Source organism: Alexandromys fortis, unplaced genomic scaffold (genome assembly GCF_014885135.2).
Source record: "Alexandromys fortis isolate MF-2015 unplaced genomic scaffold, M_Fortis_MF-2015_v1.1 scaffold_156, whole genome shotgun sequence".
Taxonomy (NCBI): domain Eukaryota; kingdom Metazoa; phylum Chordata; class Mammalia; order Rodentia; family Cricetidae; genus Alexandromys; species Alexandromys fortis.
The window spans coordinates 3391432-3418180 of NW_026068028.1; the positions used below are offsets into that span (position 1 = coordinate 3391432).

At 49.0% G+C, this 26749-nt stretch overlaps 1 protein-coding gene and 1 non-coding gene across 11 annotated transcripts in view; one reads left to right on the forward strand and one right to left on the reverse strand.

Moving 5' to 3' along the window:
• Arsg (arylsulfatase G) overlaps positions 1 to 26749 on the forward strand; it is a 125633-nt gene that overhangs the window by 54124 nt on the left and 44760 nt on the right. For all 10 annotated transcript variants that reach the window (XM_050164199.1, XM_050164191.1, XM_050164195.1 and 7 more), the window contains 2 exons: positions 20711 to 20898; positions 25109 to 25156. In XM_050164199.1, coding sequence (XP_050020156.1) covers positions 20711 to 20898; positions 25109 to 25156 — 236 coding nt within the window. The remainder of the gene's footprint in view (positions 1 to 20710; positions 20899 to 25108; positions 25157 to 26749) is intronic.
• LOC126515019 (U6 spliceosomal RNA) lies at positions 6715 to 6821 on the reverse strand. The gene has a single exon (XR_007595727.1). It is a non-coding gene; the product is annotated as a U6 spliceosomal RNA (small nuclear RNA).

Here is a 26749-nt window from a genome sequence, read left to right on the forward strand (position 1 = left end):
TCCAGTTACCTCTTTCTCTGAGCTGGTCCAGTGGATTCTCCAGGAGACATCTGCACCATTAAGTTGAGATCTGGGAGGTCCAGTTACTTCTTTCTCCGAGCTGGTCCACTGATGCACCACCCTGTGTGGAAGGGGGCCGGGTGCAAGCCCAGTTTGGTTGGGACTTCTCTATTCTCTTCATCTGAGCCTGTGATAGTGGTCCTGCGGACAGGTGCTCTCACGCCCTCTCCATCCTGTGCTTTGGTACTGGACAGGCAAGCTTCCCACGGAGTCACGACTGGTGCTAGCTTCAGGGATCGTTCCTCAGATCTTGCCTACGTTTTTCTTCCCTTTATGTATTTATTTATTTTTAGAAAATACCATGGGGTGGGTGGGCATACTGAGGCAATGGTTTTCACCAAACCCATCGGTCCAGACCGCTTTGGAGGGGGGGGTGGGGAGAAGGGTCAAACGACCCATTCGCACGGGTCACACATTATGTATCCCGCATCTCAGATATTTGCATTGCGATTTATAACAGTAGCAAAATTACAGTTCTGAAGTGGCAGTGAAAGTAATTCTAAAGTTGGAGGAACTGTACTAAAGGGTCACAGCATCAGGAAGGCTGAGGACCACTGCTCTAGGGCGAACGTGTTGAGGTCAGGGGACAACGTGCAGGAGTCGGTTCTCTTCTGCCACCAGGTGGGTCCTGGGATTAAACTCAAGCAAACACTGACCAAACGTCTCACTGGCGCTGTGTCCGACCCCACCCCCACTCCCAAGGTCTCTCTGGCTTGGAACTCACCAAAGAGACTAGTTTGGCTGATCAGGGAACCCCAGAGGTCCTCTTGTTTTTTCCTAACCCTCCTGCTAAGTGGCCACCCTTGCGTCTGAAGCGTTTCTTTTAAATGTAGATTCTGAGTACAGGCCTTGGGTCCTCCTACTTTCTCGAGCACAGGGTCTCCTGACTGAGCCCTTGCCCCGGCCCACCCGCACGTGCGGGTGTATGGGAGAGGAAGAGAATGAGTGACCAGCCGCTGAGACGCTCGCAGCGAAGACAGCCCGCAGATCTGAACTGCTCGCGAGGCTGATGCTTGTTGTGTCCGCACGTACTCCCGCGCGTCGATTAGCAGTGCGTCCGCTTTGCGTGCTCTTACTTCCTACCCTTTTCCCCGCCCCCAGTTTAGTTCTGGGTCAAGTCAATGCCTCTGCCGCTAGGGGTTCCGGGCAGTAGCTTAACTAGGCATCAAAGATCGATAGTCACTACTCAAAAGGTCAGAGACTCCCAGGGACCCGAGAACTGTTTCTAAAACGGGCCTCAGTGAGTAATGAATTGAGTTGTCAATTCAATCAAATACCTGGTTTGATTTTTGTTCTGAGAATTGACCACTTTCCCCGTTACCTCTCAACAATCTCCCTTCCTTTTTTTCTCTCCCTCTTCCTCCTCCCACTCTATCCTATCATGAAGACTTGACGGAGTGTTGTAGTGACCTAAAAGAGGGTGCCAACTCTGCCAGAGATGGGTGAGATCTTGCTGTCTCATAGTATCCACTATGGAGACCAGAGCAGAAATGACATTCTGTGTGAGAAGAGAATGCCCCTTCCCAGCGGTGTAACCCTTCCACAGAGGGAGGGACGGAAGGACCTTCACTGGGGGAAATCCTCATTTTCCTCTGACCTTTGCCGTCAACTCCAAGACGTTTGCTCCGGTTGCTTGTGTTCTGTCTCCCTGGGAGCTCTCGGCATTGTGGGGCAGGCAGCTTTCCATCTTTGCTCTTGGGTAAGTAGGTCAAACAGACATAAAAGTCATGTCATGAGCACACATCAGCTGGGACAAGATGAAGAAAGCAGGAAGGACTGTGTGCGAGCTTTTACCTCTCAGCCCTGTCTCGTAGATGGGGACACGGGGAAGCACAGTGACCTAGATGGCAATGAATCTCAGAAGGAAGAAAGAAAGGGAATTGAAATATTAACCAGTGGGGCCTTGGTGTCGGCCAGCTTCACCGAGGATGAGACCAAAGAAGCCCATTCGATCGCTATGATTAGTTGCTCTTTAAGACTCGTGAGTACAGCCGTTCAATAATAAATCGCTAAGAGTCACAAGTCCAGTTCTTACTTTATGAGGTACAGGATCCTAATGGCAAATAAAGATAAGACAAGCCTTTGAAATGCAGGGTGGTGTGTTGCCAGAACTGAAACCGTTGTTCAGCTTCCTCACGGGGTGTGGGGGGTGGAGGGGTGAGCGGGGGGGGGGGGGGGGGGGGGGGGGGGGGGGGGGGGGGGGGGGGGGGGGGGGGGGGGGGGGGGGGAGGTGAGGGCGTGTTTTCTGCATGAACCGGATGTAACATGCTTGACTGCTTAGACTAGACAGACCCAGCACACCCCTTATGCCTTGGTCCCCAAGAAAAAGGATAAATGCTGGGTTTCTCGCCTTCAGCGTGGTGACCCTGGGGCTCTAGGAAGAGAATGTGAAAAGAAGCCAGGGGAGGCGGAGATCTGTGTTGGCTGCTTTCTGATTGTGACGAAACACCCAACCCAAGCAGCGCGTGGAAGCATGAGTTTAATTTGGCTCACAGTTTGAGGGCACAGTTCCTTGTGGCAGGGAGTCCTGCTGGCAGCGGTCTGGGGCAACTGGCCATGGGAAGGAAGCAGAGAATGAATGCAGATGCTCAGCTTGACTTCTTTTTATTCAGCCTAGGGACCCCAGCCTAGGGAATGGTGCCACCCACGTTTAATGTGGGTCTTCCCACCTCATAACTGATTTTAAAACTCCCTCACAGACAAGCCCATGGGTTTGTTCCCATGATGATGCTAAATCCTACTAGAGGGACAGGATTAACTGTTGCAGGCCCAAATGCTGAGACCTGAAGAGAAGTCTAAAGTTGCCAGGCAAAGGAAGGTACGGTGCTTCAAGCAGAGCAGATGGATAGAACATTTTAGAACACTTGGAACGGCTCAAAACATTAGCAGGGAAGGCAAGGGAATATATTTTGGGGCCCTCCAGGAAGCTTCATTTAGGGTGCTGCTGGTGGAGAGAGATGACCCGTCTCCGTGTGCCCTGAGTGTGCCTGCACAGACACTTACAATGGGAGTGTGGAGAAAGAAGGGCCATTTGTCCAGGACACCACCTAACTGGGCTCTAGGGGTCTTATTCAGAAACGACAAACAAACAAACAAAACGAGACAGTGAGCTCCTGAATGAGAGACAGGAAGGATCATGAAGGACCCAGTCCGCTGCCTTTACCCACTGTTGGCTTGGAGTCGACTGTAGTCTCCGTGTCTTTTCTCAGGAGAGTCAGTCATCTTCCCATTTAAGAGAAGGTGATGTGGAGGCCCGATCAAGCTGTCAGTCCCATGACTACGTCATCTCTGCAGTTCGTACCTCCCAGCCCTGTCCCCCTCGACACACAAAGGCCACACAACCTATGATTTCAGAAACTGATTTCCGCCCCCCTCAGCCCTTAAATTATGAATGGAACAAGGATGGTTTTTATTCCGGTCACATAGCAATTTAGCTAGTTGCCACCGAGAGCCTCGTCATCTATGCTAAATTCTTGGTCAATGAAGGCTGGGCACGCTTGAACTCTGCGGTGTGGCATGGCTCTGCTGTGCCCTCGCTCCCGGCAGGCTCTCCGGCATTCTCATTCCGGGATTCTAACACGCATAATTTATGCAAAGGCAAGTGGCTTGGCTTCTGTCTAGCCGTGTCTTAATTTGTACTGATTTTCTTGTTAGCAGCCTGCTGTAATGTCTGGCCGCCAGTTTCCAGCTTCGCTCTACAATGTATTTTCAGACTTTAATGAGGACCCCTGTTGGCGAACTGGCCTGAGCCTGCCTAGATAGATTTGGGGAAGAAAAAAAAAATCTTTCCAAATAACAAGGCCAGGTTAGTGCTTATTCGTTAGTCCCTTCCAAATGGACACGGTGGCCTGGAGGGATGGGATGGGAAGGTGATGCGTGGGCCATGTCTTAAATCTCTGTATTTAGGGGAAGTGGAGAGATGGGGACTAGCAAGGCTTTCCAAAGACCCCGGCAAACCCCTTGGGTTTCTCTTTTGAAGTTTTTGTCATGTGCCAGATTTTGCTGGAGCGGCCTCGCTCCACCAAGGTGGTGTGTCTGGGGCCAGAGCTGCAGGCTGAAGTCCCTTCTACCTAGAATCCACTGTCTGTGGAGGAGAGCAAAGCTACGTCTTGGTGATGTATGTGTGTGCTATGGCGGCTCTCAGTGATGACCTTAGGATGCCCACAGAGACATCACACTCAGGACAGATGTTACAGACGGGCAAGCTGGGATAACAGTTAATGCAGGTGGTCACCTGCCCTGTCCACGTCATTAGCGCAGGCTGCTGGAAGTCAGTACATACAGCGCGTGACTTGGACACATATTTCTTACTGCTCTGGAGCCTGAAACCGCAAGGCCACGGAGTCAGCCTGGTTGGGCTCTGGGGAGGGGTACTCTTCCGGGATTGCAGACAGCTACCTTCTTGTATTCTTCCGTGGCACAGTGAAAGTGTGACGGAGCCTATCTTCCTCTTTTTCTTCTACAGCACCGGGGTCACATCTAGGCATGGTGGGCCACTGAGCTATATAGCCCCAGCCCTAGCCCTCCCCGTCTTTAAATAGGGGTACTATTCTCATCGTGGGCATCGTGGGGGGATTTTACCCTGCGGACTTCAAAATTCAGGTGCCTCCTGAAGGCCCCACCTCTCAAGCCATTATGTGAGCGACTAGGGTTTCCATATGTGAAGTAAATTTTCTTTTATGTGTATTTATTCCATCCTCTTTCCCCCCATATCTCTCTCTCTCTCTCTCTCTCTCTCTCTCTCTCTCTCTCTCTCTCTGTGTGTGTGTGTGTGTGTGTTTGCGTGCACCTGCCTATGCACACTCAAGCCACGGTGGATGTTAAGAGGATAGATAACCTGCAGGAGTTGATTCTCTCATTCCACTGTGTGGGTTCTGGGAATTGAACTCGGCTGATGAGACTTGGAGGCAGGCGCCTTTACCTCTTGAGCCGTCTCAACAGCCCCTGCATGTGAATTTCTAGGAGCATATAAACCCTCTCAGCCCACAGTGCTAATGGGAGGAAGCAACGGTCAGCAGCTTTGGAGCACTCTGGACCCATGGACGACAATGCATCCGGGGACAGAAGTCCCTCCTCGCTGGCAAAGCTGAGCTCGTTTCCACACCCCCGTCTGCACCCCCTGAGCACACCGACTTCACACTCCCCAGGGGAACTTGGAATTCTGGGTTCCCGCGTAACGTTTGCTGTTACAGGAGTCCTGTTGTTCCTATGTTGCCCGTGGAAGTGCAGAGTGGAGGACATTCCTCTGTCTGTCTCAAGCTTGTGTGGTTTGTGTGGATCTGAGTCAGGTCTAAGAACTGGGACCTCTGGGCATGGCTCTCAGGACCTTCCCAGCCAAAGAGCAGTTCCTAGCGACGCCATGACATAGATGATGTCATACTCCAGGAGTGTTGTACAGGAGAGAGCCCAAGGACTAGGGTGGTCTAATCTCTAGCTCCCTCCCCTCCTGGCTGGTGATAGTCTCCTGTACCCATTGGCTCTCAGGTGCCTCCGTAAGACAGGAAATGTATCTACATCCTCCTGTGCTGAGAATCATGGGGAAAAGGAGTTATTTCCCATCCCCTGACTCAGAAAATGCCAGGTGTAGCTTTGCTGTATTTTATTTTGAGACAAGGTATCATTCTGTAGCCCAAGCTAGCCTGGAACTCATTATGTAGTCCAGGCTAGCCTTGAACTTAAGGCACAACTCTTGCTTCAGTCTCCCAACAATACAAGCTACCACGTTAGACCTCAGGTTTGGATTTTGAATAACCCTGTTTGGGTCCTGGGCTCAGCAAGATCAGAGGAAGTCCTGATACTTGATCACTTCCTGGGAAGGCCCTGAGGCCACAGCGTGTCCACCGTGGTGGGGCAGGGAACAAGCATCAGCGGCTCCATCGGAGTCACACGGAGGGTAGGTGTGCCGCTGTAAATGCCACTCAGGACTCTAATGGCCCTGGTACAGATGTTGACAGATGAGCTGGAGAGAGCTGTGAGGACAGGGAGGACAGGTCACAGGCTCCCAAGGTCACGGCTCACCATCCTGGGGTACGAGCAAAGACTGTGACGATGGTAGGTTTGTGTGGGTAGCTAGGAATCTGAAAGGGCAAGGAAAGGGTGAGCTGAGTCATTCCTTCATTTGTTCTTCCTTTTAAAAAGTATACTTTGGTTTTTCAAGTTTTTGTGCCTGTATATATTACATGCTGAAGCTATTTCCCCTCAGAGCCACCTTTTCTTTTCATAATCTGGGTTGTCCCCCTAAACTAACTATCTCTCTCTCTCTCTCTCTCTCTCTCTCTCTCTCTCTCTCTCATCTGGGAACCTTTATGGTGAGAAAAAAAAAAAGATGTTTGTGTTTCTGTGACTGGCAAATCCACTTAATATGATTATTTATAGTTGTGTCTATTTTCCTGCAAACATAACTTTGTTCTTCCTGACTGAACAACAAAACAATTCTATTGTGCACATACACCACTTACTTTTTTTTTTTTTTTTTTTTTGAGACAGGGTTTCTTTGCATAGCCTTGGCTGTCCTGAAACTAGCTCCGTAACCCAGGCTGGCCTCGAACTCACAGAGATCTGCCTGCCTCTGCCTTCCAAGTGCTAGGATTAAAAGTATGTGCCACCACCACCCAGTTTATATACCTAGGTCAACTCCACAGTTTAGTTATTGTGAAAAATACAGAACGCTTGACAAATTTGCATGCCGTCCTTGCGACGGGGCCACACTCCATCCTCTCTGTCTTGTTTCAGTTTCGGTTGTGTGCTGCTGAAGAGAGCACTCATCAGTTCCAAGACATGGTCTCATGTAGTCCAGGCTAGCCTTGAGCTCGCTGTGTAGCCAAGGATGTCCTTAAACCCCTCATTCTTCTGCCTTCACCTCCCACATGCTAAGATCACAGGCAGGTGTGTTCCATCACACCCAGCTTATGCGGTGCTGGGTGTCGTGAGGGCCCTATTGCTGAGCTCTGTCCCCAGCCCATTCATTTTGCTTTTTAAGACATGGTCTCACCTGGCCATGGTGCCCCCCCCCCCCCCCCACCTTTAATCCCAGCAGTTCCAGGACAGCCAGAGCTACACGGAGAAATCTTGTCTCGCTAAACAAAACAAAACAGGACGAGGTCTCACTGTTGCCCTGGCAGATCTTGAAGTGCCATCCTCTGTAGTCTCCCTAGTAGCTGAGACCATAGGCCTGTGCCACTAACCCTGCTGGATATCTGTCCCTTTAATGCTTTGAGAAGCAGGAAACCATGGACATTGGCTGTCTCTGTCCTGCAGACTGGACGATCAGAGTGTTTTGTTTGGGTCATGCTCCCTCAGAAGTGCTGGGAGGTTTCTCGTCTTCTTCCAGCTTCTGCTGGCTTTAGGCTGCCTGGACTGACTGACCTCACCACAGCCCGTCACCCTTTTCATGTGGCATCTGTCACCCTTTTCATGTGACATCTTCCCCCATGCGACTCTGGATCTTTGCATTCTGTCTTCCCTCTCGCTCCTCTTCTCTTTGAACAAGGACGCCAGTTAAATGGGATGAGGACCCACTCTGCTCCAGTATGACTCTGTTCAAACCACACATGCAGTGGCTCTGCTTCCACAGAGCTCGCATTGGAGACACTGGGATGTGAACTTCAACAGATCTTTTTACATTGATTTGTGGGTGGCTGGGTAGGCGGATACTTGTGCGTGTGTGTGCATACGGAGACCGGAGGTCAGCCTCCAGTGTGATTATTCAGGAGCTGTCCGCTTTGTTTTATTGATTTTTTTTAAAGAAAAGATATATTTGTGCACACATGCACACACACACACACACACAAATATTTACCATAGTGTGGATATAGAGGTCAGAGGACAACCTGTGGGAGTTGCTTACACCATGTGACTCTCACAGATCACAGTCAAGTGGTCAGGTATGGCATAAAGTGACTTTACCTGCTCGACCATCTTGCTGGCCCCACTTTGTTTCTTTCTTATTTATTTATCTTGGTTTCTCTGCGTAACAGTCCTGGCTGTTCTGGAACTCACTTTGTAGACCAGGTTGGTCTCGAACTCACCGACACCCGCCTGCTTCATCCTCCGGAACATTGGGATTATAGGTGTGTGCCACCATGACTGGCGGCCCTCACTTTATTTTTTTGAGCCAGGGTCTTTCATGGGAAGCTGTGGTTCACTTGTTTGACTAGACGTGGTGATGGCCAGAGCTTCTCCTGTTTCCACTCCCACAGAACAGAGATTCCTCGTCTGTGTTACCGTGGTCTGCTTTCTGTGTGCCACGTCACCGACTAAGCTCTCTCTCCAGCTCTCAGGGTATCTTCATCGAGGGATACAATCTAACTTGTAGCAGGCGGTGAGGGCTCAGGAGTCTGAAAAGGTAGCTTGAGGCAGAACACGATAGGTTCTGACAAATAAGCAGAAGTCAGTCCATGAAGATGGAGGGACCAGAGATTCAGTGTCTGGTTAGTGTGCTAAAATGGATAAGAGTGGGGGACAGCGGCCATGTGAGCACAGGAAATGAAGAATCAGGAAGTGACATACAGGCTGTAGAGATAGCTCAGCTGGTAAAGCCACTTACTAAGAAAGCTTGATTACCAAAATTCAATCTCTGGGACACACACATACATGCACACACGCATGCATGCACACACACACACACACACACACACACCACCACCACCAACAACAACAAATAGGTTTTAAAGTTATGTACACAATCAGGCAGTGCACTTCATGCCTTGAGAGGCGGAGCCAGGCATCTCTCTGAGTTCCAGGCCAGTCTTATCAACCTACATAGTGAGTTCCAGGCCAGCCAGGGCTGCACAGAGAGACCCTGTCTCAAAAAGAAAGATCTGAACACTTGGGGTAATGCCTCAGTTTCTAGTGGTTTATTAAGATGGTGGACTTGGGTGTTTGGAATGAGGGCTGCATGGTTCTCTGCACAGCGAGGCTAACGTAGCAGGAACACGAGGCTGGTGCAGGATCACCAGCAGCCAAGTGCCAGTTAGTCCTGGAATTTCACTCTCTGGTGTGTTCCCTGTTGACTTCTGCCGCCTCTCCTTACCCTGTGCTGAGATGCTCTTTCTCCACGTTTGACTGGTGTTATCAGCCGACAACACGAGTTCTGAACGCCTGCTGTATGCCTGTCTGTCCAGATTCCTGGTTGGGAAGGCGATAGAGGGTCGGCAGTCCATTGTAATGACTTTGGATTGTCTTTGATTACAAAACAAACAAAAACTAAAACAAAACAAAAAACCAAGTAGAGGGGTTCCAGCCAGGGACTACTGTTAGCTGCTAAATGCTTTTCAAGATTACTCTGGCTGTCCCTCTGAAAGTGGAGTGGAAGTGGGGAGGGGCTAGAGGCAGGCACAGAAATGGGGAGCAGGGCTGGACCCGCTATACGATGCCAGAGCATAGTATATATGGTACTCGCTGGAGTTCGGCAACATGGCGGTCCTGGGAAGCAGGATAGGATGAAGCAAAGGTTCATTTGCAGACAGATGGAGACAGAAAGCTAGGTGTGCGTGTGTATTGGTAAATTAGGGTCTGGGAAGAGGGAAGCGCCATTAAGAAAATGCCTCCAGACTGGAGTGTAGGCAAGTCTGAGGGGCATTTACTTGGCTAATGATTGATGTGGGAGGGTCCTACATACTATTGACAGTGCGGTCCCTGGGCAGGTGATCCTGGGTGTAGACAAAAGCCGGCTCAGGAAGTCATGGGGAGCAAGCCAGCAAGTCGTGTTCTCTGCCATTTGTGCTTCAGTTTTGGCCTCCTGGTTCCTGCCTTGACTTCCTGCCCTGACATCTGTTGGTGATGGATTGTGACCTGGGAGTCGTAAGATGCAATAAACCCTTTCCTCCCTAAGTAGCTGTTGGTCATGGTGTTTATCATAGCAACAGAAAGCAAACAGGGACAATTTGGAAATAAAATACTGGGGAGGAGGAAGAGGGAGGGGAGGGGGAGGTTATGGTTCTGTTGTTTGATTTTGAGGCAGGATCATGATATGAAACCCAGGCCTGTCCAAGAACCCACTGTGTAGCTAGCCGTGAATTAGAGACCCCCTTGCCTCTGCCTCCTGAGTGGTTTCAGCTGTGCCAGGCTCAGCCGATGCTTTGAGTTGAGCAACTGGGTGAGCGGTGGTGGCGTTTCCTGAGAGAGTGAAGATTGGAGAGGAGGGCTGGGCATGCTGGGACACATCTCAAAAAGAGTCATGCATTCTTGGAGAGGAGGAGGGCAAAGGAAAAACCACCGGCCCTGTGGGAGAAATACCTGGAGGTCGAGGACCAACAGTCATTTCTCTATGGCTCTGGGAAGCGCAGAGGGCTGAGGACTGGCAGGGATATCGTCAGCTCTGGCTGATGCTCCGCAATGTTGACTTTGGAGGCATGTGGTCCGGGCAGGTGCACAGAGGCTCACGCGTAGAAGCTTCCCTGGGTCCTATTCCTTGTTGTCTTATTGAAATGGGTAGTGGGGTTCTGGGGTTCTGCTTTTCCGTTTCCCCCTGGGCACTGCAAATTGTGCAGCTGGTCCTACTGTGTTGTAAGCTTGGACCGTTCCATTCCAAACTACATATTCAAAAGAGAATAAACCCAAGGGCAACAGATGCTTATGGCTTAATGTGTGCGAAGTGCTTGGGAAAATACCCGGGGTTAGAATACGTGTTTTATAAGCATTCAAGGTGAGGGTTATGAGAATAATCACGAGGACCATTCAGAGTGTGAGCTAGGAGGGTTCTTGTACTTCAGTCTCAAGAGGAAAGAATGGATGCTTGTTTAGAAGTAAAGTTGAGAGCCATGGATGGAGCTGTTTGGAGTTACTAGCGCAGCTCTTGACAGCTGCCTGCAACACCGGCATCCAAGCTTTCCCTCGGGAGTTTGAGCCCCGTGATCCCAGGACGCCTGGCTGCTGCAAGTGTCTGGAATAAACCCATGCTTGGGAATGTTATACCAGGCACCTGGAAACTGCGGGAAGGAAGGCCACAAATACATTTTCCTGCACCCCGAGGAGACCAAGGGGACAGAAGGGAAGTGCTGGCAGGGCGGAGTTCCCTAGCTATGAACCCAGGATCTCCCGGAAGATCTGGAGGGAGAGCCTCACCCAGTTTGTGTAAACCTGGCAGTGCGCGTAGGCACAGGCACCATCCCTGTCCTCATTCTGTCACAGGGAGGATCATAGGAGGTATCATATGGCCTGCTGCCAAGAGCGGAGCTTCAGGAGCGGAACGTACTTCCTGGCCAGCCGGCCTGGGATCTCACAGTGCAGTTTCCTTGCTCCCTGAGGATGCCCCTAATTTGCTGTTTGTCACTTTGAAAAAAAAAAAGTCATTTCAGGCTAGGGAGATAATAAAGCCCAGCTGATAACGTGTTTGAGTTTCATCGCTAGAACCCATGTGTCTATATTTAAATAGATTTAAGTGTGGTGGCAATCCAGGTTCAAAATCCCAGTCCCAGGGTGGCAGAGAGGTGAAGATCCCTGGTGCTTCCTGGCTAGCCTGGTCTACTCTGACAGTTCCAGGTGGTTGAAAGACCTAGAGTCAAAAGCAAGATGGGTGACTCTTGAGAAACAACACCTGAAACTGTCTCGTGGCCCCTACACACACGTGCACCTTGCATGTGCTTGAATGCACACAGGAGCAGGCACACATATTAACACACGCACATACAAACACGAACATGCATGAACTCTCACACACACGGCAACACCTCCCCCTCCCCCCGCCCAACCACTCACACACGTGCAGTTTCAGGGCCAGATGTAGTAGCCTGAGCCTGTAATCCCAGAATTCAGGAGGCGGAGGCAGGATATTGTGACTGAAGCCAGCTTAGACTACATAGAGAGTGTCAGGCCAGCCTGGGCTACACGGCAAGAATCCGCCTCTCTTTTTATTTTTAAAACAGAGTTTGATTCAGAATTAACCTGTCTTCTGGGAATAGCCCAGGTCTCTTTAGTAAGATAGACTTTGCTATAGTGTGCAAAACCAGAGGGAACTGGTATTGTCCCGATCAGATGGTTCTCAGTTTGGTAATTCCCATGCGGGAGCCCTCCAAATATTGTGAAGTAAGAGAGCTAGATGGTGCCTTGCTGTGAAATGTCGAATAGCCAACTGAAAACAGAAAACAAAACAACCCAACAACAAACCGGGTGGTGGCACATGCCTTTAATCCCAGCACTCGGGAGGCAGAGACAGATGGATCTCTGTGAGTTCGAGGCCAGCCTGGTCTATGGAGCGAGTTCCAGGACAGGCTCTAAAACTACAAAGAAACCCTGTCTCGAAAAGCAAAAAACAAACAACAAACAAAACAAAATGAACAACCAGCTGCGTCTACCTCCCCACTTGTACTGAGCTGCAGACGCCAGCCATTTTGTTGTCGCTCCGGACCCCCTTTCCTGGGTGTCTGTCGCTCTCACAGTGTGCAAGCAGATGGTCAGGATGGAGGTCTGGGAATGACTTTGTTCACAGGGCTGCTGTCTCCGTGGTGATGACCTCACTGTGGAAGTCACTGGCCAGAGCATCTGCAGGTAGCCTTTCCAGTCTGGCGGTCTCATGACATCCCCGCCGTTTATATGGTGGCTCACAGAGTGTTTCAAGAGAGAAAGTCTTACAAGGCACAGCCCAGCAATCGGAAGTGTTGTTTCCCTGTTATTCTATTTGAAAAACAAACAAACAAACAAAAACCAACCACCAACCTGCTCCAGATTCAAGGCAGGGGATATAAATCCCACCTTCCAGTGGGAGGTATGTCAAAGCATTCATGGCCATCTTCAAACTCCCCTAAATAAAAGAGCAAAGAATTCTGTGCTGTCGATATGTCAAAAGACATATAATTACCTGGAGGCTGAGGAGCTGGTTCCGTAGATATGGCATACCATTAAAAAAAACATACTCATAAGTTTATTTAGGCTCACAGTTTCAAAGGGGACAGTTCCATTATGGTAGAAAGGCATGGTGGCAGAGGGGGCTCTGTTGATGCCCGTGGGAGCTTGAAGCTAGACTGTTCACATCCTGGCTGACCAGGAAGCAGAGGACAGTCTGGAACAAGGGGTAGCGTGACCGTCTGAGGCTCACTCTTGGGGATACACCTCCAGCAGGCAGGCGCTAAGGTCTAAAGCCGCCTTGGCCTTCACAGTAGTGCCATGAGCTGAAGACCGCCTTCTTGAATTGTGGTCCTGTGGGGGACATTCTAGATTCAAACTGTATCACACGCAGCCGCCCCCTTTCTCTGCTGGTCACAGTAGTGTCCAAGCAAAAGAAAGAAATAAGCATCCCTTTTCAGTTACACATAAGTAACTTTGTCAGTGAGACCTGCTGTCCAGATGGGGAGAACTTGGCCTCTCCTGAAAGGGTTTCTGGGTATTTTCCTCTTAGTCTGTAGAAAGTTTTTTTTTAAATATACAAAAGTCTATTTACACAACACAAAACTGGTTCCTTGAAGCCGTTAGAACCAGTGACAACTCAGTGACATTTAGTAGTGCTGGTCCCCTGCAACCACCGCTTCATAGAGAGGCAGAATATTTTCATCACTCCAGAAGAAAAGCCCACACCCGTTCCCCACTCTTGCAAGCTCTTGGCATCTGCCAGCCTTTCTAGGTCGCACTGAATTTGCCTAGTCTGGCTAGTTCATAGAAACACACACACACACACACACATATCAGTCCATGGCATATTGTTTCCAACATCTTTTAGCCACCACTAGTTCTGTTCTTCGGCTTCTTCTGCTTGCTCTTCTTTGGACGCGAAAGGATGCAACAAAACCCGCGCAGCCTTTGCGTGGAACGCTAGGGGCTCCTGGGAAATGTAGTTCCCCAGGCGAGCTACGCTCAGGGGCCTTCTGGGGAATAACAACTAGTTTTGTGTATGTGGTGTTGGAGATTGGAATCAGGGTCTTACGTGTGCCAAGCAAGGGTTCTACAGCCCCGGTACTTGGTTTCTTTGAGACGGAGTTTCACTGTGTAGCCCAGGGTGGTCTTGAACTCATGATCCCTCTTGGTTTATCTTTTGGTTTATCTTCTGAGTACTGGGGTCAGGGGCATGTGGCCATCATACCTGTAATGTTTTTTAAGGTCAATCATACTTCTTATAGGCAAACTCGTTCCTTTTTAATTGTTGAGTATTATTTCACTCCATAGACATACCACATTTTAAAAGCTGTCTGCTCACATAAATTCACAAAAAAAAGCAGAATGCCATTTGGGCTAGTCTCACCTTTTTGTTATTGAAAATAGGGTTCTATGAGCATTGATTAGTATTTATTGGGTAATTCCCAGTAGTAGAATCTCTGGGACTCACAATGGAAATAATGATTTTTTGTTTTGTTTTGTTTGTTTGTTTGTTTGTTTTTGTTTATTTTTAAAAATGTGTATGGGTGTTTTGCCTCCATGTGTATTGTGTCACATGTATGTGCCCAGTGACTGTGGAGGCCAGAAGGTCCCCTGGAACTGGAGTTAGAGATGGCTGCGAGAGCACGCGTGTGTATGTAGGAAACCGTAGGTTCATGTCAGATGTGTTCCTCAATAGTATTACACTTTGGCTTTTGAGTCAGAATTTATCAGTGAGCCTGGAGGTTGCTGGTTTGGCTAGGCTGGCTGGCCAGTGAGCCTTTCGTCATGTTTTCTCGACACTGAGATTACTGATGTGGGCCCTGTAGACACATTAGCAATAGAGTCACCTCCCCAGACTCCACGTCGAGATGTTTCAATGTCACATTCCAGCCTCCACTTTGGGCCAGCCCTGCATCTCACTCAGTCTCAGCTTCCCTTCTATGCTAGTTGCTGAGATCTCCACAGTCTGGACACCATGAGACGGGGAGATGACAATACCCTTTCAGCCGTCTTTCCCTCCCTCCCCACAAACCCTCTGTCACTGCCATGGTCATTCTAGACTCAGATCTGTGTAGGGTAAGAAGTTAAATGTTAAACACGGAAACTCAAAGAAGAGTAAAATAAATACTGATTTACCCGAGCATTTTGTTTTATCTTTTTCATTTTGATTTTTGAGACAGGGTTTCTCTGTGTGGCCCTGGCTGTCCTGGAACTCACTCTGTAGACCAGGCTGGCCTCGAACTCACAGAGATCCGCCTGCCTCTGCCTCCCGAGTGCTGGGATTAAAGGCGTGCGCCACCACCGCCAGTTGCTGTTTCATTTATATCCACAGCTCTCCCTAAGCATACACTCTTTCTCTGAATCTTTGAAGGATGAAAGTATCATGCCCCATTGTGGATGGAGAGATTGCTCGTGGGTTCAGAGCACCTGCAGAGACCACGCTCTGGTTCCCAGCACCTGCATGCTGACTCACAACTGTCTGGAACTCCAGTTCTGTGGGGTCCGGTGCCCTCTTTTGGCTTCTGCAGGCACTACACAGAACTGCTGCCCACACAGACACACATGCAAGCAAAACAGGTCTTTTTAAAAAATGTTCAATAATGTTTTAATAATGCCCATAGTGCCATATTATACTAAAAATGGCCAGTAATTCCCTAATATCTAAAGCCCACTTTACATTAAAATTTCCTTTACTACGCCTCAAATGTGCATTAAGTGTATTTGAAGTGAGATCACTTTACTTTTGCTTTTCTCTCTTTGGTTTCCTTTGATGTAGGCTGTCGCCTAGCCCATCCCAGTTTTTTCCCCTGGCTCTTGGGAGTAGCTGGACCCTTGTCTCGAAACACCTGAGCACTGATTTGTGCGAGAGTTGAATCTGTTGTTCTCGTAGCTGGATTTCCTGGACCGTGGAAATTAGATTCAGAAGTTTGATTAGATTCAGGTTAAGTGTTTTTGGCAGAATCCCCACTTTTTTACACTTCATCTCTCATCCCATCAGGAGGCATAAAAGGCCACGGGCAAATGCTTAGCGACACTAAGTCTTATCCCTTTATAGACAGCTAATTGCCAGTTCTGCCCAATTCATAAATGGCTGGGGAGGGTGACAGAGTGTGACAGTGTGACCACTTATGGCCGTTGGTCACCAGTTATTTTTTAGGACGTTGTAGACCTGGTCATTTCCCAAGGCTACTGTGCCCTTGGTGTGAGCTATCAGATGCAAAGGAGTGTTCTCCCTTGTCACCTGGTCGAGGCTGTGGATCGGTCCAGAGGGCCAGGGCACGTGCTTAATTATTTTCCTTTAATTATGAATTTTTAGGAGGGGGAATTGATACCATGTTTGCCTCCAGTGGTGAAAAATGACTCGGTGTAGTTCGTGTGTACGTGTGTGTGTGTGTGTGTGTGTGTGTGTGTGTGTGTGTGTGTGTTGGTGGAGATCCAACCAAGGGAGCTGAGCATGCTTAGCACTGTACCAATGAACTATGTCTCCCAAGCACAAACTTATTCTTCTGATGCCCAAATGATCTCAAACCTGGAGTTAGATATTTCTCCCAAGGGAGAAATTCCTTTAATGTGGGACGGTGCTGGAAACAAAGACTGGGTGCAGGTAGGTTTGCTGTTTTGGGGGGCAGGGGAGAGCAGCGCTTCTTTCTGTCAGTTGGTTCATCAGTTGGAAATCGATTGCTTATGAGATTATGGATTCATAACGACATTTTCTTTCTAGCGAAACGTTTATCGTGTGGTGCTGTCGTTGAACCGAGAGCCTCGCGAGTGCTAGGCAGGCTCTTTGCCACCGCGCTAGCTGTGTCCTCCACCCTATCATTGCGCTGCTGGTCATTTTTATATTACAGGCTTTTCTTAACATCGTATAGCTCTTATATTTTCTGGCAATGGAAAATCTTGGTTCCCTGTTAGGAACATTAATATAATTACTTATTTACATTTCTCTCTCATACACATGAAAATGTCTCCAAAAAAAAAAAATCTCTGTACTAACACTTCCACCAATAATGCGGCCACTGTGTAAAGTGTAAGATTTCCTTAGAATATACTTTTTGGTTGTTGTTATGGACAGCCTGAACACTATGTGCTAAAGTCGCCTGAAATGGTTCTTCCTTCTGGGTGTCCTTCTTTGAAATTTGTTGTCTAGTGAGACTCGTTTGCTTCTTTTGTTGTTTCTTCTTATAGAGTCTGCTGGGTTCTCCTTTGAAGCTTAACTTTGCATTTTGCCCAGATCTGACATTCACCTGGTACAGACATCAATCCATAGACCACCATATCCCCAAGGATCTTGTTCCCAGCCCCCTACCCAGGCCATTTCTCCTCCCTCTTCTGAGAAACCTTGTTTATTTTATTTTTAAGACTGGTTTTTGGCCACCTTTTATATCAGCGATGTAAGGAAGGAAGGGTTTCTTTTGTCTCAGAGTTTGAGGGTACAGGCCATCATGGCGGGGAAAGGAACATGAGGCAGCTGGTCATGTTGTCTTCACAGGTAGGAATCAAAGCAAGGTAAATTCTGTCACGGACCCCAGTCCATGGGATGGTGTCACCCACAGTTGGGCTAGATCTTCGCCGTTGAGTTAAATGTCCTTGGAAATGCTCTCTCAGACACACACAGAGGTGTGTCTCCTAAGTGGTTCTGAATGCTACCAAGTTGACAGTTAAGACTTAGCCATCAACTCCTCTAGCTGCAAACTCTTTCTCCAGTGGAATGCCTGCCCTTGTCACTGTCAAAGTGTCCCTAACAGCTCCATCTTTTAGATTCCAGTCTGGGTCCTGTCCACGCCATGGAGTCTTTCACGAAGCTTGGGTCCTTATCAAGTCCTTTGTCTCCATAAGTTCTGAAGCATGCTGGTCTGCATCCTATTATCTCCAGGCTTGGGGTCTTATTTATGTGTTTTTTTTGTCCACTGCTATCTGCAGTAGGAGGCTGCTTGTTCGTTTCCTGGCGCCCAGGCTCCTGAAATAGCCCCACAGAAACTGTATTAATTAAATCACTGCTTGGCCTATTAGCTCTAACTTTTTATTGGCTAGCTTTTACATCTTAATTTAAGCCATTTCTATTAATCTGTGTATTGCCACATGGCAGTGGCTTACCAGCAAACTTTCGGCATGTCTGTCTCTGGCGGCTCCATGGCTTCTTTTTTACTCCGCCTCCTTTCTCCCAGCATTCAGTCTAGTTTTCCCTGCCTAGCTCTATTCTACCCTATCATGGGCTCAAGACAGTTTCTTAATTAGCCAGTGGTATCCACAGCATACAGAGGGGAATCCCAATCAGCTGTCCTTTAAGTGATCCCACCCTTGCTTTCTTTATATTATTTTTCTTTTTTGATTTATTTACATGTATGAGTGTTTTACCTGCGTGCATGCATGTGCATCTTGTGTGTACTTGGTGCCTTCAGAAGACAGAGGAGGGCATCGGATCTTCTGGGTCTGGAGTTGCAGATGGTTGTGAACCACCATGTGGGTGCAGGGAAGCAAACTCTAGTCCCCTACAGGAGCAGCAAGTGCCTTTCGCTGCTGAGTCATCTCTCCAACCCCAGTCTTGTTTTCTAACCAGGTTGCATGTTCCTGTAAGGGTGGGGACATGGCTAGAATTTTTTTTTTACTCAATATATTTTATTCACATGGGAAGGGAACACATATATACAATGGCACAAGGGCACAAGTGTGGAGGTCCCAGGACGATTTGTGGGACTTGGTTCTCTCGTTCCTTAATGTGGGTCCTAGGAATCGAACTCAGATTTTTGGTTTGGCAGCAGGCACCTTTAACCATTGAGCAATTTCACTGGCACCATGCCTAGAATCCCTCCCTCCCTCCCTCCCTTCCTTCCTTCCTTCCTTCCTTCCTTCCTTCCTTCCTTCCTTCCTTCCTTCCTTCCTTTATTTTTTTTTCCAGGCACGGTTTTTCTGTGATCAGCTCTAGTTGTCCCAGAACTTACTCTGAAAACCAGGCTGGCCTCAAACTCACGAAGATCCGCCTGCCACTGCCTCAAGTGCTGGGTTTAAAGGCGTGCGCCACCACCCAGCTCCCATGCCTATAATTTTTAAAGAACATGTTTATATTACTTTGTATTCATCTTGTGTACATATTTGGGGTTGGTGTTATATGCCTGCCACACCAATTGTAGAGGTCAAAGGACAACTTGTAGGAACTGAGTCTCTTTTCCACCCTGCGAGTCTCTGGAATTGCACTCGAGTCACCAATCATCTTGCTTGCCCTAGAATTCTTTTATATTCCCTATATAAGGCAGGCATGGGTACACAACCATATAGAGCTTGGCGGTTTTTGCTGTTAGCAGTGGTTACATTTTGCGTGGTCACGACAAACAGCAGATACTGCAACCTTATTCTGACTGGAAGTGCAGCCTAACATTCTTGCGAGCCCCTGGATGCAGCGTTTTTATCAGTCAATTCATTGCCTTGTTTTATGTGCGATTTCTGTTTAAAGACACCGTGTTTGTTTAATACATACTTCTGAGTCATTAGCATGGGGCTCAGCCAACTGCACTGTAACTCATTCCTGAACAGCTTGGGGAACATGCTCATCTCTGTAAGGCACGCCGCAGCTCTCGTACATATGGATGCCAGGCAGCTCTTAGCACGTTACTCGGGGGTATTTGCACCCAGTCGAATCACCCACGAAAATAGGAAAAGCAAAAACCATGGGACTCAATAGAGAGGCCAGAGGACACTCACTAGGAGCCTCAGAGCTGAAACAGGGGGGCAGAGAGTAATTTTGTCTGACCTTGACAAGGAATGTGTGCCTTGGAGCAGGCTCTTCTCTCTCTCTCTCTCTCTCTCTCTCTCTCTCTCTCTCTCCCCCCCCCCCGTTGTTTGCATGTGTGCGTGCAGTTATGTGTGCATTGGAGACCATAAATAGATGTCAGGTGTCTTTCTGGACTGCTCTCCACCGTACTAAGACATTGTTTTTATTGCATGTGTTCTGTGTGTGTGTGTGTGGGGGGCACCTTTGTGCCGTGGGGTGTGTGTGAAAGTCAGAGGATGGCTTTGGGAACTCACTTCTCTCCTGCCCCCAGTGTGGGTCTTGAGGATCAAACTCAGATCGCCAGGCTTGGTGGCAAGCACACTTACCTCCTGGACTAGCAATCCGGTCCAGATTCACCAAACCTGGGGCTCACTTCTTCAGAAAGGCTGGAAGGCTGGCCATCGAGCTCAGGGAATCCGCCTGTCTCCACTTCCCTCACACTAGGGAGGGTTATAGGTGTGTGTTGCTATGCTAGGTTTTGACATGGGTGCTGGGAATTTGAGCTCACACTTATGCTTTAAGTGCTTTACCGACTGAGCCGTCTTCCCAGCCCTGTGACTCATATTTTTTCTAAGTCTATTTCTTTCTTTAGATTTAAAAAAAAAAAAAAAACTTGGTCTGTGTGTCTTTGTGGGTATAGTCACACATGAGGGCATTTGCCCATGGAATCCAGAAGAGGGTGTTGGGTCTCCTGGTGTTGGAATTACAGGCTGCCCAACATGGGTGCTGGGAACTGAACTCTGGTCCTCTGCAAGAGGAGTCTCTACTTCTTCTAGTCATTGAGTTGTCTCTCCTGTGTGTCTGTTTCTATCCATGGATGATTCTAACCTGGTTCAAATCTTGATTTTGAGGTTCAAAAACTCCCTGAAGTGAGTGACTTTGACATACGGGATCTATAAATAAAAAGCGTTGGCCCTGCCAGTCTGAGTTAACCTCCGACTCATTTCCTTCCAGGGCTTCCTTTTCCTTGCCCACCACCACGTGGCTTTTACAGTTGTTCTCAGGGCTATCATTCCAGTCCCCGCGTGAGTCCACCATGCCTTCTCATTTGCCTTCCTGTAGCTGGCCAAGTCCTGAGCTGCCTACCGTTCCTTGCAGGTTTGTGGACTTCCACGCAGCTGCCTCCACCTGCTCGCCTTCGCGAGCCTCCCTGCTTACCGGCCGACTGGGTCTACGCAACGGAGTCACGCACAACTTTGCCGTCACCTCTGTCGGGGGGCTTCCACTCAACGAGACCACCTTGGCCGAGGTGCTGCAGCGGGCTGGCTATGTCACTGCCATGATAGGTAATGTCCCCTGGATAGTTGCTTCGAGATCTGAGAGCCGCCAGAGGGATGGCGGCTGCCTCTTCTGCTCGCTTCTGCGTTTTTCCTTGGTTACTCGCTGGGTACGGATGGCAGGGATGCTCTCGGCTAGCTGTCCGTGACTGGGAAGGCCCGGCAGTGCCTGAAAACATGTATAGAGCTCTTTCCTCCCATGGTAATAAGCTTTGTGGTAAGTGATTGCATACATTAGGTCAGAGGCTCAAAGATACCATTGGGAGCTTTTCCGGACACTCTCTGCTATCCTGAGTGCGTGGGTTTTGTTCGTGTGCATGTGGCTACGGCGGCGTCTCAGTTTCAGGGTCCTCCATTGTAATTAGGTTCAAGGAGGGGAAAGAGAAGAGAAGGAATGGGTCCCAGGCGCAATATACCCCCACCCACTCTTACCAAGAAATGGAATCTTTTGTTTAAGATAAAAATCCCTCCTCCAAGGGCTGGAGAGATGGCTCAGTGGTGGAGAGCGCTGGCTGCCTTTCTGGAAGACCCGGGTTCAATCCCCAGCTCCCACATGGCAGCTGGCAACTGTCTGTTATTTCAGTTTGGGGAACCCTATGCCCTGGCATAGACATATATGTAAGCAAAACACCAATGTCCATAAAATAGAAATAAATCACTAAAAAAAAAAAGAAGAAGAAGAAAAGAAAAAAAGAATCCTTCCTTCCCAAGTACAGGGCTTAAATCGTACCATCCAGAGTTGGCTTAACCTGGGCATGATCGTCTTGAACAAACTGACAGACAGCTTTGGGCTGTCCGTGGTGCAGCCCCTACCTGGGATGCACAATGCACTCACTGGGTGCTGTCTCTGTAGAAAACAGTCCTGCCCCCACCCTGCCACCCTGCGAAATCTTACTAGAAGCGAAACTGAAGACGTGGATATAGGATAGGAAAACAGCAGTCAGTTCCCCGCGGTTCCCTCCCCTTCTCGCTTCCTTCCTCCCCCTCTCTGTTTTGTTTTCTGAAACAGAGTCTCATGTATTCCAAGGTGGCCTCAAACTCACTACGTAGCTGAGGGTGACACCGAACTTTTGACGCTCCTGTCCCCACCCACCTCCTGAGCACTGGAAATTTAGGCACGTGCCACCATGTCCGGTTTTCCGTGGTCCTGGGGCTGGCACCCGGGGCTTCATGTATCTTAGGCAAGCCCTCTACCAACTGCATCCCTGTCCTTGTTTGTTCCTGGAATAGGGTCTCACTGTGTAGCCCAGGCTGGCCCCAAACATATAGCCCTGTTTGCAGCCTCCAAGTGCTGGAATTCCAGGCGTCGTTTCCTTGTACATATCTTCAAGGTACTTCTACTCAGCGTGGACTATGTTCTGGCCCTAGGGATGCATACGTTCATTTACACAGGATTATTATTCTCCTATTGGATAGCGAGAGAACTGTGTCTTGATCCTAAGGACATCTGCTTCCCATTCGTGCCTCAGGCAGGTCATGTCTGTGTCTGTACCGGATCTGACCCCAGATCCTGGGGCCTCTCTGCCTGTCTTGCAGATCCCGAGGCCACCCAGCAGTTCCTACAGCCTCCTTGGCCTGTTTGTGCTTGTTGACTTTCAGAGTTCTGGCTCCAGTGGGATTCCTGTGTCTCTCTGCCATAGTCCCTCAGTAAGGGAGGCTGTGCCAACAGACACGTGGCAGAGAGGGTCCTCCTGGGTGAGACTCTGGTCTCTGGAGCCTTCTGGGTTAGCTTGGAGGAGATTTCTTTACGCAGACCAAGGACGGGCATCTCCGCTATTGCCTTCCCCACTCTGAGTTCAAAGGCTTTGCATTCTTTTATAGGCACCCGAACTGGAGGATGACATTTGTTGTCTCTGAAGGAGAAGAGGAAGAAGAGACCAATAAAAATTATTTTCTCTTTTTTGCTTCCTGTGTGGCTAGTTTTAGGTCAATCTGACACAAACTAAAGTCATCGGAAAGGAGGCAACCTCAACTGAGAAAAATGCTTTCCTTAGATCCAGCTGCAGGGAATTTTCTTAATTAGTGATTGATTGGTGGGGGAGGGCCAATCCCATTGTGGGTGGGGCCACCCCTGGGCTGAAGGTCCTGGGTTCTATAAGAAAGCAGGCTGAGCAAGCCATGAGGAGCAAGCCAGTAGCCAGCACTTCCTCTGCATCACCTTCTGCTTCCAGGTACCTTTCCTGTTTGAGTTCCCATCCTGACTTCCTTCAGTGACAAACAGTGACATGGAAGAGCAAGCCAAACAAACATTTTCCTCCCCCAGTTGCTTTTGGTCGTGGGGTTTCATTACAGCAATAGAAACCTTAACTAAGATGCTCCTTCCCGCTCCTCCCCTGAGGTATAATTATGCAGGCATCAGTACCAAGAGGGCACATGAAGCTCCCTCTGGGGGTTGCCTGTTAGAGAGACCTATTAGATACATCTGTTTAATCCCTGGAGTCAGGCGGTTTGGTCTTTGTACTGATGTTAGAACCTTCTACAAAGCAGGGGGCTGGGCGCTTCTCCGTCTGCTTTGGTATTATGGTTCCTTTTTGCCTTTAAAGACCAAGTAAACAATTGATCACAGGTGTCTGTGTAACTTCTCCACCCCCACCCCCTTCCCTCTCTCCAGACTGCACCTTTTGTGAACCCTCGAGAAGACTCATACTTGCTTATGGATGAAACCCACCAAAGGGCTCTGGGGTCCGTTCACAGTGCTCAACACCGCTTTGGCTCTTCATCTGTGTGCATGTGTTTTTACCCCTTCCCTCTTCATATTATTTTATATTTAATCATAATTTTATTTTTTCAGACAGAGACTTGCTATGTATCCTAACTTTGAACTCTTATATTACCTAAACTGGCCCACTCTAAGCACAGACATGTGTCACCAGGCCAGGCTCCCCTCAATTGTTTTCTTCTCCCCCTTCTTTTTCTTTTTCTTTTTTTTTTTTTAACACAGGGTCTCACTATTCAGTCCTGGCTGGCCTTGAACTCACTCTATAAACCAGGCTGACCTAGAACTCATAGAGATCCACTTGCCCCTGTCTTTCCAATGCTGGTAGTAAAAGTGTGCGCCACCAGACTCGTCCTTAATTGTTTCCTTAAAAAACTTGCTTTTCAGCTGTGTGGTGGTGGCACAACTAATCCCATCAGAGGCAGGCGGATCTTTGTGAGTTCTGGTCTACAGAGCTAGTTCCAGGACAACCAAGTCTACCAAAAACAAACAAACAAACAACAACAACAAAAAAAAAACCCAAAACCCTGTCTTGAAAACAAAACAAAAGCAAAACTTGTTTTTCACATCCACAGAATAGAGCTGGGCATGGTGGTATATGGCCTAAGCTCTCAGGAGGCTGAGAGAAGAGATCCCGAATCTGAGGCCGGCCTGAGCTACATAGGAAGACCCTGTCCTGAGTAAACGGAAGAGTTTGCAGTTGCAGGAAGGGGATAAGGGACTGATTCAGGTTGGGTTTTACTAGGGCCACATCAAATCGTTTACTTAGTCACACCCCTATGTCTTCTCTTCTTCTCGCTGGCTTCCCTCCTTTCTGTTGTCAAAGGTTGCCGCAGTTTAGATCTTTGGACTGATTGTACATCGCTGGCCCGCTTGCCTTGGCAGTGGTTTCCTGGGATCCGGTCCTCAGAGCAAAGGAGCCTATCAGAGGTTCTCACATAGTCAGCGCTCTGCCCCGCGTCTCCCAATTATCCCTGCAGAACGAGTGTGCTGGTGGAGCCGGATCTGCAGGTGGCTGAGTTTCTCATTTGCTGCCCGGCTGGTGTTTCAGCGCCGGAGCTGGGGGGGGGGGGGGCACACCGTGACCTCTCTCCTGGCCTCTGCACACTGCTGACGACATTACCCAGAGACAAAGATGCCGAAGCCAGGCAGGGTGGGGACCTGCATTCATCTTCATCTTTGCAGGATCCTCCACAAGCCGTGTGCTCCCAAAGGAAGGGGCTCAGCTGGGCAGCATCACTGGGCTGCTGGGAAGAAAGACCATCCCCAGCTCATCTTTCCCACAGGCTCCTGAGTCTTCCGGTCCTTGCTTGTCTCCTGTCTCCCTGTAGGGTCTTTTGGGGTCCTAGAGAGAAAGCTCAGCGAGCACACAGCACTGGCTGGTTCTCCTGTCCTCCCTCAAGTGTGAAACTGATGGGCACTGAGTATGTGATCAGCTTCTTGGAGAGTCTACATGTTCCCGCAGAGCCCCATCTGAATGTCTCTCTCTTTCTCTTTCGGCAGGCAAATGGCATCTTGGGCACCACAGTTCTTATCACCCCAATTTCCGCGGTAAGAATTCTTTTGGAGTTTGTTCCCTGGGAGCCAGAGAATAAGGATCCCTGTGTAAAAGAGTTGTATGAGCATTTGAAGCCATTGTATCCCTGGAGATATTCTATGTTGGGACATCTTTGCTTCAAAAGTCCCATCGGTACCTGCAGGGTGCCAATGCCCCCATCCTCACATCTCTCCAGACCCTTCCCTGGTCCCCTACCTTGTCTGTCTGCCCACTGTGGACCATCCATTTCCTTCCATCTCCCAGTCCTTTGCACCTTAGGGAACATTCTGTGATTTCCTGACAGCGCAGGTAGAAAGAAGTAAAAACAAAATGGTCTGGTGCTTTGCTGGAGCATGAATGTGTCACGGGCCCGGATAGAGGAAGCTGCCTCCTGGCCGCCTCCTGGCCACCTCCTGGCCGCCTCCTGCGGCTGTCCGCATCCTCACACCTGTCACCCTTGGAGAAGAAGGTCAAGACCAGGCTGTCAAAGTGGATTCTCTGATCCCTCGGTGACACTCTGTGAATGTCAGATTTGCCAAAATATGGGTGCTCTTTCCAGTTGGTCGTTTCTGCCTCTGTCCTTGCCCTAGCCCTTCTTGTCCCTTAGAAGCCGTGTCAGCACATGCAGCCCTCGGCCCGACATGTGTCTGTCTGTCTTCACCTACCACTTTGTACACAAACAGGTGGTCTTTTCCTTTAGCGATAGTCCCTGACTGCTTTTGCAAGCTTCTCCCTCACTTTGGTTAGTGTCTGTCCCTAGCTGTACAGAGGGCTGCACTGTGCCTGAAGGATTCTTTTAAAGGGGCACAGAGGGCAGAAGACGAAGCTGTGTCTTTTAAAAAAAAAAATGGCTGATAGAGGAAAGGAACACCAGGCCTGTCCACTACAAAACCCTTATTCCAGAAAGTAGGTCTCGCTCCCATGAGTGAGGGGTTGGATTAGATCCATTGGTGGTATCTTAAGTACTGTTCCTGGAGTCCTGGGCAGAGAGGCATACTGAGACTGTGCCCTGCTTAGAAGAAGAGGGTCCCTTAAGGATTGTGAGTCTGACCCAGGAGTCAGAAGTGGGAAGAAAGAGATCTCCTACCTATTTGCTGACTTTGCACCAAATAGTGCTGGAAGCCTCCTTGCTTGGACACATGGGGTCTCTTAGCTGCTCCCTTCTGTCCCTCCTGCTTTTGTACTCTGCCCATGTACACTATCCTGGCTCCCACAAACCCCGTTTTCCTTTCCAAATCCACCACGGATCACATCAAACATCACACTTTGCCATCCTCCATGCTCCCCCTGCTACTCTTGGTTAGAGACCAGGGCTCCTGGGAACACTGAGGCTTCTGCCTAACTCTGGGGTCTGAGGGCAGCTGATATCTAAAATAGGAGTTGGTATACAGCATGGGCCAAATCCAACACCCTGTTTCTGTAAATGCAGTTTTATTGGAAACAGTCTTCTCTGTTACGCCTATCGCCAAGGGTGTTTTGTGCTATTGTGATAGAGTTCAGAAGTCATCGTAGAGACGTCTTGTCAACAAAACCTGAAATATTTACTCATCTTGACTACAAGATCACAACAATACATGGCTCTGCCATTTCTTTATCCATGAGGTATT